Source organism: Rhamphochromis longiceps, linkage group LG3, assembly GCF_057381845.1.
Source record: "Rhamphochromis longiceps isolate RC_006_pf linkage group LG3, R_longiceps_female_GT1.1, whole genome shotgun sequence".
NCBI lineage: Eukaryota > Metazoa > Chordata > Actinopteri > Cichliformes > Cichlidae > Rhamphochromis > Rhamphochromis longiceps.
This window is the reverse complement of record NC_140559.1, coordinates 28,260,235-28,276,566: the sequence shown is the minus strand read 5'-3', so window position 1 is coordinate 28,276,566 and position 16,332 is coordinate 28,260,235. Positions and strand designations below refer to the sequence as shown.

The 16,332-nt window shown below is 39.9% G+C and overlaps 3 protein-coding genes across 5 annotated transcripts in view; 2 read left to right on the top strand and 1 right to left on the bottom strand.

Moving 5' to 3' along the window:
* Window positions 1-12,509, bottom strand: part of LOC146673812 (myelin-oligodendrocyte glycoprotein-like) — a 142,304-nt gene extending 129,795 nt beyond the window's left edge. The window contains exons 1-4 of one of the 3 annotated variants that reach the window (XR_014908853.1): window positions 10,727-12,374; window positions 10,553-10,645; window positions 10,043-10,455; window positions 7,603-8,682 (exon numbers count right to left, since the gene is read on the bottom strand). Coding sequence is in view for 2 of the 3 variants with exons in the window: in XM_085392001.1 (XP_085248127.1) it covers window positions 10,259-10,455; window positions 10,553-10,645; window positions 10,727-11,021 (585 nt within the window). In the remaining variant the exon portion in view is untranslated. The other 2 variants (XM_085392001.1, XM_085391988.1) reach the window with 2 other exon arrangements.
* LOC146673813 (butyrophilin subfamily 1 member A1-like) lies at window positions 1,981-4,874 on the top strand. Its single transcript, XM_085402340.1, has 4 exons — window positions 1,981-2,752; window positions 2,936-3,217; window positions 3,333-3,446; window positions 4,306-4,874. The coding sequence occupies exons 2-4, from the start codon at window positions 2,965-2,967 to the stop codon at window positions 4,530-4,532; spliced, it is 594 nt and encodes a 197-aa protein (XP_085258466.1). The 5' UTR covers window positions 1,981-2,752; window positions 2,936-2,964; the 3' UTR covers window positions 4,533-4,874.
* Window positions 12,510-13,787: 1,278 nt separating the features above from the next.
* Window positions 13,788-15,882, top strand: LOC146673811 (uncharacterized). The gene is made up of 3 exons (XM_085391799.1): window positions 13,788-14,385; window positions 14,702-14,837; window positions 15,120-15,882. Exons 1-3 carry the CDS (start codon window positions 13,790-13,792, stop codon window positions 15,870-15,872), a joined length of 1,485 nt encoding a protein of 494 aa, XP_085247925.1. The 5' UTR covers window positions 13,788-13,789; the 3' UTR covers window positions 15,873-15,882.
* The last annotated feature ends 450 nt before the right edge of the window (window positions 15,883-16,332 follow it).

The following is a 16,332-nucleotide window of genomic DNA, read 5'->3' as shown; positions in this document are numbered from 1 at the left end:
GATGCAAACCGGTGTCCCTCTGTGCTCACGTGCAATATGAGCACAGACTGTTTTACATTTGTTTGTTTTTTATTATCATTATTAATGTGAGATTAATCAGCTCTGTCTGTTTGATAGTCCACCGTTCACAGGTTTCAAGATGCGTTATCTTCAAACTTTGCCACAATAAACTAGGCCTTCAGGAACACGAGTAGCTAGGCTGGCTAAACATTTAAACCTTGACCTTTATTGTTCTTGCACCCAAAGTCAAAGTTAACCTTGGAAAATTATTTCAAGAAACCATCTTGAGTAATATATCATATGAAAAGGCGTGGAGAGAGCCATACGACACACTTTTTAGTTTTTTCAATTTGATGCCCTACAACATCCCAGTGACACCATAACAGGCTGATGTCTGCCTTTCACTCTCTGGGTGGAGGTCTGTGATGAAAACAGAAGCATTAGGGCAAGTGGTGAAAGACAGATGCTAATGTGTTCTATGGCAAAGAATAAAAGCATGAAAGATGTGTGTCTAAGTTAATTTGATCCATTTATTAATTAATTTAAGCAGTCACCTCAACGCACTTTATATTGTGAGGTATAGACTCTACAATAATACAGAGAAACCCCGGCGATCCACTATGAGCAAGCACTTGGTGACAGGGAGAAGAAGAAAACCTGTTGTAGAAGCAGACTCAGGGAGGGACGACCAATCATATATGACATATTTTAGTCATATTTCGATGACTAAAGAAAGACATAAAATATGTTCTCATCAGTCCATGTTGAACTTTATTTTGAACTTATATTCATATGAAGATAAGTTCATATTGAATCAAAAATAAAACAGGGTTTGTGCATCATGTAACCTCTGAGACTGTGGGGTTTCAGGCCCAGTGTTGATGTCTAAGCGAGGGTCTGAAACCTTTCCATTGCTGGAAACATGTCACAGTTCTGATTATAATATTTACAGACAGTTTCAGCCTCCGTTCTGCGGCAGATTGCAGTTAAGTGTTGAGAGAGAGGAATGAAAATTAACACCTAAGTGGACAAGTTCAAGTATCTCAACGTTCTATTTATAGCAGTGCAGTGAGAGTGGATCGACAGACTGGTGCAGCGTCTGCAGAGATGTGGCCTGAGAGAAAACTGTAAGCTGTTGGTTTACTGGTCGGTCAACATTCCTAACCTCACCCAGGAGTGACATTTCAGAAACAAACAACTTTAAAATGTGTTTGAGCGCTCACTTAGCGAAAGTTCAGACACGTGTTGTTGTGTTTACTTCAATCATTTTGTTTGAACTGACAAAAAAATTTCCCAAATCTCTGATGAATAATTTTGATCATATCTTTTCATTAAATGCAGTAATGATGATCTTTTGAATGACCTTTATTTTGTTTTGTTTTTTATAAAGACTGAACATCACTCATTACAAAATAGAAAACAAATTTAGAATGGACGTAAAAGGGAAGTTTTTTTTCTAGAAATAACTATATTACCGAATCAGTTTCCACAATATCAGACCATTAGCATGCTTCACTGAGAGCTGAAGAGAGTAAAAGCCTTTTGTTTTGACTTTCAGATAAGAAGCGAAGGATGTCTCTTCAGGAGATCTTCTGGAGACCGTCAGCTGTCACTTCTGTTTTGGTGCTTCTAACAATTCTCTTCTGCAGAGGTTAACCTCTGATGTTCCTGTACACTATCTCAGACACTTGGTTGTGCTCATTCCCAGCTTGTACCTTACCTCATGTTGCTATGTGTCAGATAGTCTCTGGGACACCTTGGGGCAGCCTGTAGCTCTGGTCCTGTTGGCTGTGGTAGAGTCTTAGCTCTATGGATCTGATCTTAGGGCCTCTTCTTGTGCTGCCATGATCAGAGCCTCTGTACAGTCCTGTAAGGTGGTCTTTTCCAACCACTGGTAGGATTTCTTGATACCAGCCATTTCCTCAATCGATCGATGGTACATCCCATGCAGGTGTTTGGTCGTCCATGACAGTTTCTGTCCTGTTCCTCCTCATTGTCCTCTTCAGCTAGCTGATGGAGTCTTGAAGCAGCTGATCTCAGGGGGGCTTTTTCCTGATGTATTCATGGATGGTTCATATTTAATCCTGGATTGTGGTTCTGCCACATGAATTCTCACGATTTCTCTGTTGCTCATAGAGCATCAGGATGCTGGACTTTGGGTGGAATCCTGCACGCATAATAATCTGTATCTGTCTTTACATCAGTCACATATATCTTCTCATGTGATGATTTTGTTACTGCAGCTGAGTATCTTATGACTGTTATGAAATAGTATGTATAAAACATGTCAGGTCCTGATGCTGTCCAGCTCTTCATTCTGGAGACTCATTGTTAGTTGTCTGCATTTCTGATGTTGACTGACTCTCTGTGGTCTACTCTTAGGTCCACCACCCACTTGCTGTTAGTGTTGTGTGATGTGCCCTTCTCCCAGATGTTCTTGCAGACCTTGTTCTAGTCTTCTCTTGAAGCTGAGAGTACACCTTGGACTAATATTTGGAGAGCAGCCTATTTACTCTCCAGGCCTCTGCTTCTCTGGCATATCTCTTCAGCCTCAAACGAGTGAACAGACCTGTGAGCAGCTGTTTGGCACTTTTTAGAATCTCAGTCATGAACATCTTGCTCTTCATCATATCATCCAGGACCCGTCTTATAAAGCTCTACGGAGTGGAGAAGTTTCAATGTGTGAGACAAAAACTGGCTTTTTTTGCATATGAACCCTAAAAGATCAATTCTGCTGGAGGCGTAACACAAGGTAACAATGGTAATATTTTTATTTTAAAAAATTTATTTTACTAATTATAGAAGCATCTAGAGACATCAAACTCTTTTTTTACTGTGAAGAATGAGGTGAAATTAAAGAAAAAGCTTTGAAAAAGGTCTATCCAATTACCCTGCATGCAATGGCTCAGTGGTTTCTCTCGTCTCCCTTCCTCAGGGTCAGTCTCTACACCCGTCATAAAGGTGATGTCAAATGTCAGCAGCAGGGTGGTGTTACAGTGTGAGTCTGCAGGCTGGTATCCAGAGCCTGAGCTGCTGTGGTTGGACGGTGAGGGAAACCTCCTCTCTGCTGGACCTACAGAGACCCTCAGAGGTCCTGATGACCTCTATACTGTCAGCAGCAGAGTGACTGTGGAGAAGAGACACAGCAACAACATCACCTGCAGAGTCCAACAGAGGAACACCAACCAGAGCAGAGAGACACACATACATGTTCCAGGTATGACTCACATTCAGAAACAAACTATTTTATTATTTCACCCTCATCATGTGCAGTTTGAACCAAATCAGAGCTAGTTTTACAGGAATATTCTTCTATTTCTTTATGTTTTAAGGCTCTGCTGTCAGGAAGGAACCATCGGCCACTTTCATCATCGTGATCATTGGCCTGCTGTACGTTGGCGCTGCTATCGCTTTCGTTTGGAATTTCATGCTATCAAAAAAACCTGGTGCGTCACACGTTTGTTTCCCTTCTCTATATTTTCTGGAGTATGAAAGGCTGAATTTCTGAGACTAAACTGAGCACAGTGTCAGCTTTGTTTCCCTTTATAGGAGTCTGAATATGTTCGTTCATGGACAGTAATGCTGCTCTGGACTTTGGAAATTAACAAGTGATCATTTCAGCATTATCTTACCTGAATGAATATTTTATTCTCACACTGCTCAGTTTCCAGTTTATGATTGCTCAGTATTTTTACACTGTGGTTCAGGGATGAATGTAACATTACAGGATCTTGCAAAGAAAAGCGTCTGGACTTCTTTAAGGCCCCACCTTGCATGATAAGGTGGGGCCAGGTTTCACAATGAACTCACCCAAAACTCTGGCTGATTGGAGCCCACACCCAGTTTCACACCTTGGCTCAGGCGATTAGAGGATCATCAGGGGGTCCTTTTGTCCCTCTGTGGGGGGAAACTCCCACTAGGTTTATATCTGGGACTCTCCACCATTTGACCTTAGAACTGAAGAAGCTTCTCGGATGAGAGGTGAAACGTCTTCAAGTAACTTAAAGAAGTCCAGACGCTTTTCTTTGCAAGCTTCTTTGACTATGATGACCTGGATGACTGAGAACCTTCACAGACATTACAGGATCTTAACCAGCAGGAGGGACCAGAGGGAGTGTCAGTGGGGTTAAACAGGAATATAAATCAACAAACGCATGATAATTGCTCTGACTAATGCGTACTTTTATTTTAATGTTCCCACACAGTTACAGGTATTTTATGGTCACATAAAAATTTCAATAGGAAAGCTGTATTCAAACACACAAACACATGTATATGTATGACACTTTTCCTTTCTGTGTTTAGACACCAAGGTGAATGAAACTGAGCTGAAAACAATGAAACAAAAACGCAGCAGAGCTCGTGGTGACGACACCGAGAACAAAGAAATAAAAGAAGAGCCGCCATCAGAACAGCTGGAAGACGACACATCTGCTGTTGACATGAGTGAGGTGATCAAAGAGGGCGAGGAAAACCAGGAAACAGAGACTCAGAGTACGGCACAGTCAGCCTTAACCAGCAGTGAAAACTAAAGAACAAGAAGCTCTCTGAGAGCAAAAACCTCAGGCAGCTCGCTGTTTGTGCAGTGCTTACTTTTAAGCAAGAATAGTGTATTTTTATATAACATTACACTGGAGTAGGATAATAAGTATGTGAAAATAAATGGACATTAATGACTTGAACTTATTATGTAATATTGTACTGCATTATATTTATAACTAACTCATTCATTCTCCTGACAATACTTTAAAGATTTAACACATTTTGGGGTCAACGTGAAAGAAAGACAGATGTGAAATGTAAAAGTGAGGTCAGAGGTCAAAACTGACATCATATTTTAAATGTACTTTCTATATGTTAACGATACACACATACACACCACACTTGTAAGAATCATAAAGTTTAACTCTTTTTTGTTAGTTTTCCATCAGTAAACCATCAAACATGACCCCACTCTGAATCCCTGAAAAGTTTTATCAGAAGTCATTCAAACTTTTCCAGCTCTGGTGTTTACAGATGCAATGACCCACAGAGACGATCAGATGATAGAAAAGTCCAAACTCATGATGTTTTTAATTGTGTTTCACTTTCAGTTACTTTTTTGTTTTTGATTATCTGCTGACAATTCATTTCACTTTTCTTTATGCAGCATCAAATCACATCAGCAGTTAACTTCCAGGTTAACACATTACATTCGGTTTTCCCACTAGAGGGAGCTACATAGCAATCTGCTGCTATGACACCAGGATAAAGCAGGTTGTGTTTACAGCACAGCAAAGAGCCAGAGGACATACAAAGATGTTCAGAAATATAAAATGTGGAACTTCCTGTTGATGTGACCTTCCTCTTGTGCATTTGGTTTTGTGGTTCTTCTTTGGGCGTTGACTGTATCTCTGTCAAAGCTGATGGATGGTTAGAGGGTCGTGATTGTTGATTTGTTGATGCCAACACAATCAGATGATCCCAAAGACACCAGTGTGTATTTTTAAATGAGTCAGTGTGGAGTAAAGTTCCTTTACTGTTTAATGGTACAGTGTACCACACATGTTTTCATCTGTTTTTTCTAATGTGTGTCATTGCCTCCTGTTTAAAGCCACATTTATGGGCCATCCAGGCACTATGTGTTTGTTTTTGTGTTGTTTCTCTTGGTTTTGTAAATGATTTCTGTTTTTGTAAATAAAGTTTCTAAGTTACTCCCTTATTCTGCCTCCACAGTCGAGCTGTGACAGTATTTATGTCTGACTAAATACACCCACTGAACAGAGAGTACATACGCTGTCCATTCTGAGGGTTACATAACAGGACATACAAAAAATAAAAAAGCTCTTAATTTTTTTTTTTATATAAAACCTCAAATAAACAAAAGCACATATTATGCCTTGTTGTTGTTTATTTAATAGAAAATAAGTCAAACTACAGAAGCAGTCCTGCAAAAAACTGAGCACAGACTCTTATTCAGTACCACACATAGTAGGATTAACTTGATGTAATAGTTTTGGTATGATTTTATGGGTCATCTTTACATCCTGACATGCAAGTATTTGTTCATGCACAGCTCTCTGAAGGTCCCACAACAGTATTTGAGTCAGGCTGAGGTTTGGACTGACCGGCTCATTGCTGCATTTTGGTTCTTTTCACTTTCAGTGGTGTAGATTTGCTGCTGTGCTTGGGATCACTTTCCCTGATGATCCAGTTTCAGCCAAGCTTTAATATAATACTTTGGTGTACAGAGAAGTTGATGTTGAACTCAATAGCTGTGAGGTGCCTGAATCATCACGCCTCCAACACCGGGCTGTCAGCTGTGACGAAGCATGAAGCGAGCTTTGTAAATGTTGTCCTGGTAAGTTTATGGGCTCAGTCTCTCATTTAAGGTCAAACTAAATGAAACGTGGAGTCAGTTTTTAAAGCCCTAAAGAACAGGGTCAGAGATTAAATTTGATCCACTGTGACAGAAAGTTTTGTATTTATAGCAACCCATGAAAACATCACAGGCTGTGTCTCACACTAAACACAGTCTTTACTGAATACACACTGCAGAATCAGGTTGCATGGGAAAAGCACCACTCTCTGGGTAATGATAGTTTATAGCAGATATAAGCTGTAATTCTTAGTAATCATACAAGGTTTTTCCACAGAGGCCTGTGGGAAGAGACATTTGCTGCAAGCAAGGAAGCAGAATCGACTCCACATGGAAGCAGTTGCTACAGTACTGTTCAAAAGTTCTGAGTCACCCTTCATTTTTTTATATTTTGGAGGAAAGTAAGAAATTTGGGCCACTTTATTTCCTTTAAGTAGTTTCACGAATTGTTCTCCGGGCTTTTTGAAGGATATTTTCCTTGGGGGAGGCCAATCCATGACTAATAGTCAATTGTCAGCACCAGTCAGATGATTTCCAGGTGGTCTAACATTGTGGATCCAAATCTGATGGTAATTCTCTGTCTCCAACACCACCGGCTGAAATGCAGTTTCAAACCATGGTAGAGCCTCCACCGTGTTTCACAGATAACTGCAGACACTCCTCCATGCATATTGACAATGATTTAAACCAAACATTTCAAGTTTGGTGTCATCACTCCACAAGATGTATTGAATCTGTTTTTGTCCAGTTTTTGTGTAGTTTGTCATGCTTCAGCCTGTTTCCCTACCTAATGGCTTCTTGACAGCCACCTTTCCACTGAGACCATATCTGATGAGGGCTTCAGGAAACAGTAGCTGGATCAACAGACAGTTGCGTCTCAGGTCCTATTTCAGCTCAGTCTGCTGTAGATATTTTTTTAGGCCTGCCACTACTTCTTTCATCCTCCACTTGGCCAGTTTTTTCCAACTCGGCTGGGTGTGGAGCGTTTCCTTTTCAGGCATAAACTGCACAACCCACCTACACATGCCAAGTTTTAGGCTAATAACTCTGAGTGCTCTTGTCTATGCTGGATAAATGTTTGGTTCCTCAGTCTCGTCATGCTGCATTTTTCTAGCCTTTTAGGGTTGTGGGCATTATCAATGTCATGTATGAAAGATACACAACAGAACAGAAATACAAAGAACACAAAGAACTTTAATTTGGAACAACAGCAGAAAGAGTCAGCTCTGAGATTAAACAGAAACATTCTTTGAAATAAATTAAACAGCACAAACGTGGCAATAATTAAATAATAATATAATACTTATTTTTTTGCCTAAGTTTCACAGAAGGCAGCAGAAATAAACAGCACAAACAACAAACAGCATAAATATGGAGCTGCACTGTCTACATGATCCAGAACATCAAATGAATATCTGCAGTTTCAAGTTTCAGTTCATGGCCGTTCACACCCTAAAGGGTGGGTCTGAGGGTAACCATGAATAAAAGGAGTAGTGAGACCAAGTTTGATTTAGATCCATGATCACTGAGCTATTTTTAATTAAAATTTTAATTCCAATGTATAATCTATTAATAGAGTCTCCATAAATTATGTTTTTGGTACTTCAGAGGTCTTTGGTGTCCTTCCAGTCTTCAATGTCTCCAACATGTTTTTCGACTCAGTTTCTACTTCAGTCCTTCCACATGATGTGTGACTGAACTGTTCCCACTGAAAATGTCTTTCCAAGGCTGTGGGTTGGAAATATCCAGTAAACTGTGACCAATAAACCAGCATGTTCATTTCAGTTCAACACAGTGAAAACCATGAAGGACTTTCCCACTTAACCTCCTAAGACCCGAACTCTTCCACAGCATGCATTTTTAATTTCTCTTTGATATTTGGGCTGATTAGGACCCGATGAATGTAAAAACAAAGACTTACCAGACTTTTTCTTTACCTGATTTTTGTTTCTAAGAAAAATGAGAGCCACACACGAGCATATTTATTTAAAATTTCAATAGAACAGTAGCAGTATAATGTCCTCATAAGTGAATATCAGGCCCTTGTAAAGAAAAATTGAGTATTTTGTTCAAAATAACCCAAAATGTGATGTTCACATATGTGGACGCCAGGTCCTAGATTAAATTTGTCCACTGGAGGTCATTCAGAAGCTTACTGAAAGATTCAAGGTGACCTTGACCAGCAAGATGTACAATTTAAATAAATGAGAACATTAAACCTGACAGTAATAAATAATGCTCTTTATCCTGCTAAGTGTTGATCTCCAGACTGAACTTCAGGTCTCTAATGAAGTCCAAGCAGTCCTCCAGTGTTTGACAGAGAGCTACAAGTGAAAAAAGAAAGTACAAAGAGGGTGAAAGAGATGGACCAAAGAACAAAACTGCAACGACATGATAGAGTCACATTCAAACTAGCCTCTAGTCTCTCATCCAGATCACCACACCCTGAACCCACTGCTCCACCCCTCCCCTGCAGCTGAGCCACAAACCACACCACAACTACAAAGAGGTGAAGCTTGGACATCTCTGCTGGCACATCCTCCTTTGAGCCTTTGAACTCAAAAGTTAAAAGTTGCAATAAATATTCAACTAGTGTACAATTATAGAGGATGAACACATCCATAGAAATTGAAACTGTTTTTGTAGCTGGCTATGAAGACGTGGATTTCTGCTGGCTTTTAACATGACAGTCTGTGAGGGCTGACTTGAGTAGATGAACTGCAGTTTGGGGCATTTTCACCCCTGCTTGGCATTAGCTCAGTGTACATGTTGGTTTTTAACCTTCCTGCCTTCTTGGGACCTTTTTGTGCCACTGCTATGTGTTAAATGGCTGCCATTTCCACTGTGTTCAGTGGAATATAACCAAACTTGCCACAGGATAGTTTTTACCTGTCAATGTTAATATTCCAGTGTGAATTCCTTAAATCAGCCTAAAATGGCTGAGCAGCAGAAATCCCCACACCCATCACCCTGGGGACCATTTTCTGCCCATTGACTTCCATTATAAACGCTATTTTTCAACCCCAAATTATCATCATATGATTTTATTTTTTCTTCTTTTCTTGGATGTCAATGAAGACTCAGGGCCTTGAAGTTTTAATTTTTAAATTGCAAAAAAAATGCAAAAAAAATAATGGCAGGTCAAAATGTATGTTGGTGCCAATCTTTGGTCCATCTAAAGGCCTACTTATAATGACAATCACATATTACTTCAACTGGTTTTTTGTGGAAATATTTAGTTTCGTTTTTTGGTTTTTGGGGCTTATAACACAGGGCGCTCATGTAATAACACTGGGATTTGAAGGGTTAAAACAACGAAAATATAATTAAAACTTTACATGAATATTTCAGGGAGAAGTAGTTTTACAAGGTTGGCTAATTTAAAGTGGAATAAAATATGGATATATGGTCTTTTTATGGCGTGGCTGAGAATGGTCCCTAGGGTGATGGGTGTGAGTTTTTTAAAGGATGGCAGGAGGGTTAAACAATCATTAGGGTTAGATCGAAATAATGTTGCTGACAAGGAATGGAAAATAATTTAACCATTGGTTTTAGACTGGCTACTTCACTGCATCTGAATCCAATTTAAAGAATAACTACATGTGGCTTGTTTCATATATTTACTGTTTAGATATCCAGATTTTGCACGCTGTGTTTTTTCTGATACAACACTTGAGTCTTCACCTGAGGTCGAAGTTTAAATCAGACTCCGTTTATAGAAGTGACCTTATGATGGGTCTCAGTGCTGCTGGGCCAAGTGTCTTCCTGTGGCTGCTGGTTTGAACCTCCAACCTGACTATCAGGATCCAGCAGAGCCAGAAAAGGTAAATCTCCAATGCTCTCAGGTCCATTAACACCAACCCTCCTTTGAACTCCTGGAATTGTTATGGTTGGTTTGGGTCACTTTGTCGCCTTGATGCTTCTGTTGAAAGAAGTTGAATAATAAGTCAGTCTGATGGCAGAAGAAGCAACAACATGTTTGTGTTTGTTTGTTTCTGATATACATTTTATTTGACGGCGAGAGAAATACGCAGTCACAGCCACAACCGACACAAAGGCAGTAACTACGACAACCAGAAAGACCCTGGACCGACCTGCTGATATATAAAAAAGAAAAAAAATGAACAAGGTCACCACACAAAACATCTCACCCAAACAAAAACAATGCAGAGAAAATGTGGGTTGTTATCTCACTATTTCTTGGAGACATCTCACGAGGATCTGGAGTTTGGAAGTTTCTAGGATACACGGGACTCTCTGTCGTAGAGGTCTTAGCGTACTTTGGATCTAAAATATAGTCATGATCTGTTCACATGAAGGTTTGGAAATGAGTTGAAAACAAAAACGTACCAAAACAAATCTTCTCACCGACTACAAGTTCAACAACAGCAGCTTTCATTCTGCTCTGCAGCTTGGGGATGAAACATCTGTATCTGCCGTTGTCTTCCTCCGACACGTTCAGGATCTTCAGTGAAATGTTCCCGTGTTTCATGTCGTCCATGAACAGCTCCGTCCTCCTGAAGTACGAGGCCATCTTCATGTCGGGGACCTCCTGCCTGTCCCTGTACAGGTGAACGTACTCCACTCGGCTCAGCCGGTCCGACGGGTCGGGCTTCAGGTCGGGTTTGGACCACTCCACCGTCAGACCCTGGACATCGAACATGGGCTCCAGGTGACACGGCAGGATGACATCATCACCCGGAGCGGCGATGATTGGAAGATTTGAACCGATCACCAGAACCTCACCTGGAAATATGGAAAATTAAACGTCTTGAACTCCACAGACCCCTGTAGAGTTACACACTGACGAAATAAACGCTAACAACAGTTGGCTCTGCCACTTTATACTGTAAAGTGAAAACTCTACAGTGATCCGGAGAAATCAAAAGAACCTCTAAGAAAAAGCACTTGGTAATAAAAAAAAAGAACTTTATTTTAACAGGAAGATGCCTCTGACAGAACCAGGCTCAGGGAGGTGCAGCCTCATAAAGAGCATAAAGATGAATTATGTTTAACTGTGTTATGGTCACCTTTTTGTTTTTACTGCTGAACAACTCATGTTAGCATCCTGACATTAGCGAGTCTCACCACTGGACTGCCTTCGTTAATGTGTGATTTTAACCTCAGCAAATAACCTGTTATTATAGGAGTCTGTGCAGTAAATACAGACACTCTGTGATGTTACTCATTCATTTAACTCTTTTAAATAACAGCTGTCAACTGTGACTGCAGACACAGTGTTAGCTGTTAAATGACTGTGTAGAAAAGTAGTTTGTGGTTCCAGCCTCGTAAACTTTTATTTTAAACTGATGACAGTTGCTGCCTCTGGGAGAAATATAAACTTCACACTTAAACTGTTGAGTCATGTGGAGCCTAAATGATGTGACACTGAAATATTGAAGAAAATAAGTCACACACATCTCTGAGACCAGCCAACAAACTGAACGAGTATCTCTGAGCAGCTACAGATTCATCTGAGATGAGACACGTGCACATTCATCTTAGTCAGTATTTTTTGAAGCTTTTAGCTCTGCTTGAATGTGTGAGGGAGTTTTCTTGGTTTCTTCAGATTCAATACTTGGAGTCCTTTATAATACATAAATGCACATGTTCTAAAGCTAAACTTTCTTTCTAAAAAGACAATTACTTACTTTTGTGCTTTTATGACTTTTGTATGTTTTAAATGTTGCTATTAAGCTGGAAAGAAGGTCTCTATCACAGATAGCTGTAAATTCCTTAGATATCAGGACACAAAGACACGACACATTTTCAGATGATCATCGGTTTTTAATCTTTGATTGTTTGAAGTTTATTGACATTAAACCTCCATAAAAGTACCAAACTTGACAGAAAAACTTTGCTCATCATGAATGCAGAAGTTACCTGTCATCACCTTCAGTGACGCCACAGTAAGAAGTAGTGGCTCTACTGAATCTGGCAATCTGGCCCAAACAGCTATTATGTTATGACATCTTTCTTAAAGTTATTTGTTGTGCAACGTTTAATTAAGATCATTATTTACCTTGAACAGGAGTCTTGACGATGAAAGCCGAGCACAGGATTAAAGTCCAGAGTGGAAAAGGGAAAAAAGAGTCCTCAAAGTGCGATTTGTAGACACACATGATGAGAGCAAGCTCAGACAGTCTGTGGCTGAGAGAAGCAAATCTTCTTCTTCTTCTTCTTCTGTACAGCTGCAGTCAGGTCTGCCTCCTACTAATAAACGATGCAGCCCCTCCTTACCGCTCATGTGAACATCCAGGCTGTGAATGGGGAGGTTTCAATCACAGTGTTCATGCCGTAAATCTTTTAGCTGTCACAGTCTGACTCTTCCTCATTTTATAACTCGAGTGGCTTTTAATTAGTCTCGTGTTTCTAAAACCGCGTGTTTAGTTGGGTTTGATTTTTCTTTGGGATTAAAAGAATCTTCAGCTTCTTACTGATTGAATAATTAGAAACCTTCAGATATATCAGTATAAAGGAATGTTCAGGGCCAGCTGTAGACACGATAACTGGCGCCTGATATCCGTCATGGCCACCTCGTAGCTCAGGGCCTGCAAAACAAGCTTCGCCCCACAAGATTTAACTGGATAGAAAGATGAACATTCTCATATAAAACTCTGTGAAGTGCCAGGAGGCTTACTCTCTTTTGGGAAGCCGACCACAGCTCCAGGCTAGATCCAAGCTAAATTTGAGGTTGAATTTATGAAAGTAAATTCTTACTGTTCCATTTGAACTAATATACGAGTCACATTATGACTGAGGGAGATGAGTGTAAAACACTGAGTTCATTATTTTCTCAGTTCAGTTCAGTTCAATGTTTTTTATATAGCACCAAATCACAACAACACTCGCCTGAAGGTGCTAAACATTATCAGCTAAAGATCTTAAAATAATGAGTCATGTGGAATAAAAACCCACGTGAAACAAGAAACTATTCTTCCCAGACTGTCTCGCCTAAGCATTTATCCTCCCTCGCACATTTTCTCATCCATTATGCTGTAATGTTGCCTAAAGTTTAGTAAAATTATAATGCATGGGAAAAACAGGAGTTGTGTCACTCTTGTGAGCAATCATATTTTACTGTAAGTCTTATTAGTAATATGAGTGTTTTCCCCCATAGAGGCTGTGAGGGAAGCAGGGAGGGTCACAGATTGTCTTTAAACTGCATGCAAAGCGAGGAAAACTAGCTCGCCACAGAGCGAGAAACTGTACAGGACATGTAAATTCCAAAAAACAAAGCTTCAGATGATGGTTCTGCTTCAAATGGTGTAAAAAAGCACGTGTGAGACCAATGATTTTAAAATAGATATTCACAGAGAATAGACTACTTGCACTAGGGCATGTGACGTATTTCCGTTTCCAAATAGTACCGCTTGTGCGTTTCCGGTACGTTTGCTTATCTATCGGTAGCTATGCTAATGTCGCTTCAGAATGAGTATAAAAAGGAAAGTATTTAAAACAGAACATTTTCAAAAACAGGAGAAGAAATACTCCGAGCATTGCTGTGTCCCACTTTGTTCAGCTTCAGCCAAATTTAACGGCATACTAAGTTTTCATGCCTTTCCGACCCATTCCGACTTGAGAAGACAATGGCCGATAAACATACGCCGGGATCATTTCACGATCACCTCTCACACCAGGGTCTGCTGCAGACACTTTGCCAGTGATCAACTCATAGAGCCAACAACCCTCGATGGTCGAAGGAGGCTTATTAAAGGTGCTGTACCAACACTTTTTGAGTGGAATGGCTATAAAGTTGAACCACCGCGGCGTAGTGTTTGGGAGAGAACGGAGCGACGCCCTGAACTAGTTCCTCCTGACGATCAAGAAGAGCAAAGTCTTACAAGAGATCATGACTACTGCTCAGTCCCTGAGCCGTCTGCATTGGACATATCTGCATCAGCTGCAGAAGACCTGTCCAAAGACGTGGAGACTCTGAGGAAGGAAATACAGGAGTTACGTGTCCAGCGAGAATTTGGGTTACAGCGTTTTGCTGGCTCCGACACTGACATCCGATTCTATACCAGGTACACCTAAGTTCTATTCAAGCTAACTGTTTAAAATATACCAAGGTCACCATCAGTTAAATTTCGAAAGTTTTTCCAGTCTTAATGAAAACAAAATAGATATTTACTTTTTCTCTGCTGATTGTATGTTTTATGTAGATGCTTTAGTATTTAAACGATATCCTAATGCTACAGGTAGAATACAACACCAAATACTCTTAATCAGACTATTTTATACAGCATACCATTAGCATATTTGTCACAGTTCACATTATTTTTATGTCAGTGTGTAATGTTAATTAATGATTGACACGATGTATGGCTCTCTCGTGAATAGATTTCCAAGCTATGATCATTTGATGGCATTCTGGGTTTTGATTGAGCCTTGCATCTATAAAATGATCCGGGTTTCAAGAGCCAAGTCAGCTGCCAATCGGAACGAAGAAGTGTTGACACCTGCACGCACATCAACAGTAGGTTATGGGTTTGTTGGTAGTTAGAACTAGAGGTGTAATGTTATTGTATTTATGTACAATAACATTACATTATGTACAGTAGCATACATACACAGGTGTATGTATGCTAGACTCAGTATCCTTTACATACATACACCTGTGCACTACAGCACCTCATTGTTTACCCCATGGTACAGTATGGTATGCCTAACCATTACAAAACATTTAGCCAAGAAAAGAATAATTTTACTAGTTCATAGCTTAAGGAGTAACATTTTCCCTTTTGTTTTCACCTTCCAGAGGCAGCTGCTACAGCCAATTGACGAGTTTTTTCTTTTCCTGGTTTTCCTGTCAGTTGGTTTGAAGGAGAGGGACCTGGCACACCGATTTAACATACACCAGTCCACAGTGAGCCGCATTATTGCAACATGGACAAATTTTCTTGCCACTGCACTGGGGTCTCAGTGCATCTGGCTTACACGTGAAGAAGTGCAAGCTTACCTCCCTGAGGAATTCAAAGATTTCTCAGACACCCAGATGATCCTTGACTGTACAGAGCTGAGGTGTCAGACACCATCCTCACCACTTCTCCAAAGTGAAATGTACTCTTCGTACAAATCCCACTGCATGATGAAAGCCCTGGTTGGCATAGCTCCACATGGTCCAGTGACATTCATCTCTAATCTGTATGCTGGTTCGGTTAGTGACAAGGAACTATTCAAACAATCAGGCATTGCTGAGAAGTTGACTGAAGACATGGCAGTGATGGTAGATAAGGGCTTCCTAATCACTGATTGTTGTAAATGCAAAGTGTACTGCCCACCTTTTCTATCTAAGCAGAAGCAGATGCCAGCATACCAGGTTAAGGAGACGCAGGCCATAGCCAGACTCAGGGTACATGTGGAGCAAGTCATTAGGAGGATCAAACAGAACAAACTTTTTGATAGCATCATTACCATGTCACATGTTTATAATATCAACCAACTGTTTGCAGTGGCATGTATGCTGTCAAATTACCAGAACACAGCATTAGTTAAAAAATGGGTTAAGTGAGACAAGATGGATTTTTCCCAAGACACCAGTGCCAGTAACTTATGGAAAATGACCTGCAGCTGAGGCCACTACAGTTGCATTTCTTCCTTCTCAGCTGACAATACTTGATTACAGAACTGGTACTTGAGTGCTGATAGTTGAGTTTCAGTTATTGATAATTCAAATTCATTGCAAATGTTTAATGTTAATAATACTGTTTAATTATATTACTATATTACTATTCAGATTCAACAAAACTGTTTATCAAAATTATAAAGTAAATCACTAAATCGTTTTAAAATCATAAGTGACATTGAGCTTTTGGAACATCAAAAATACCATTTGTCATTTTCTACAGTTCAGTTGTGTTATTGTCTAAATGTATATCAGTATGCTAGGCATGGAGTTTTAAATACTTACCATGTAAATAAGTTCTGCACAAATTCAACGTTTTAATGTGTGTTTTTAAAAATTAAATTGA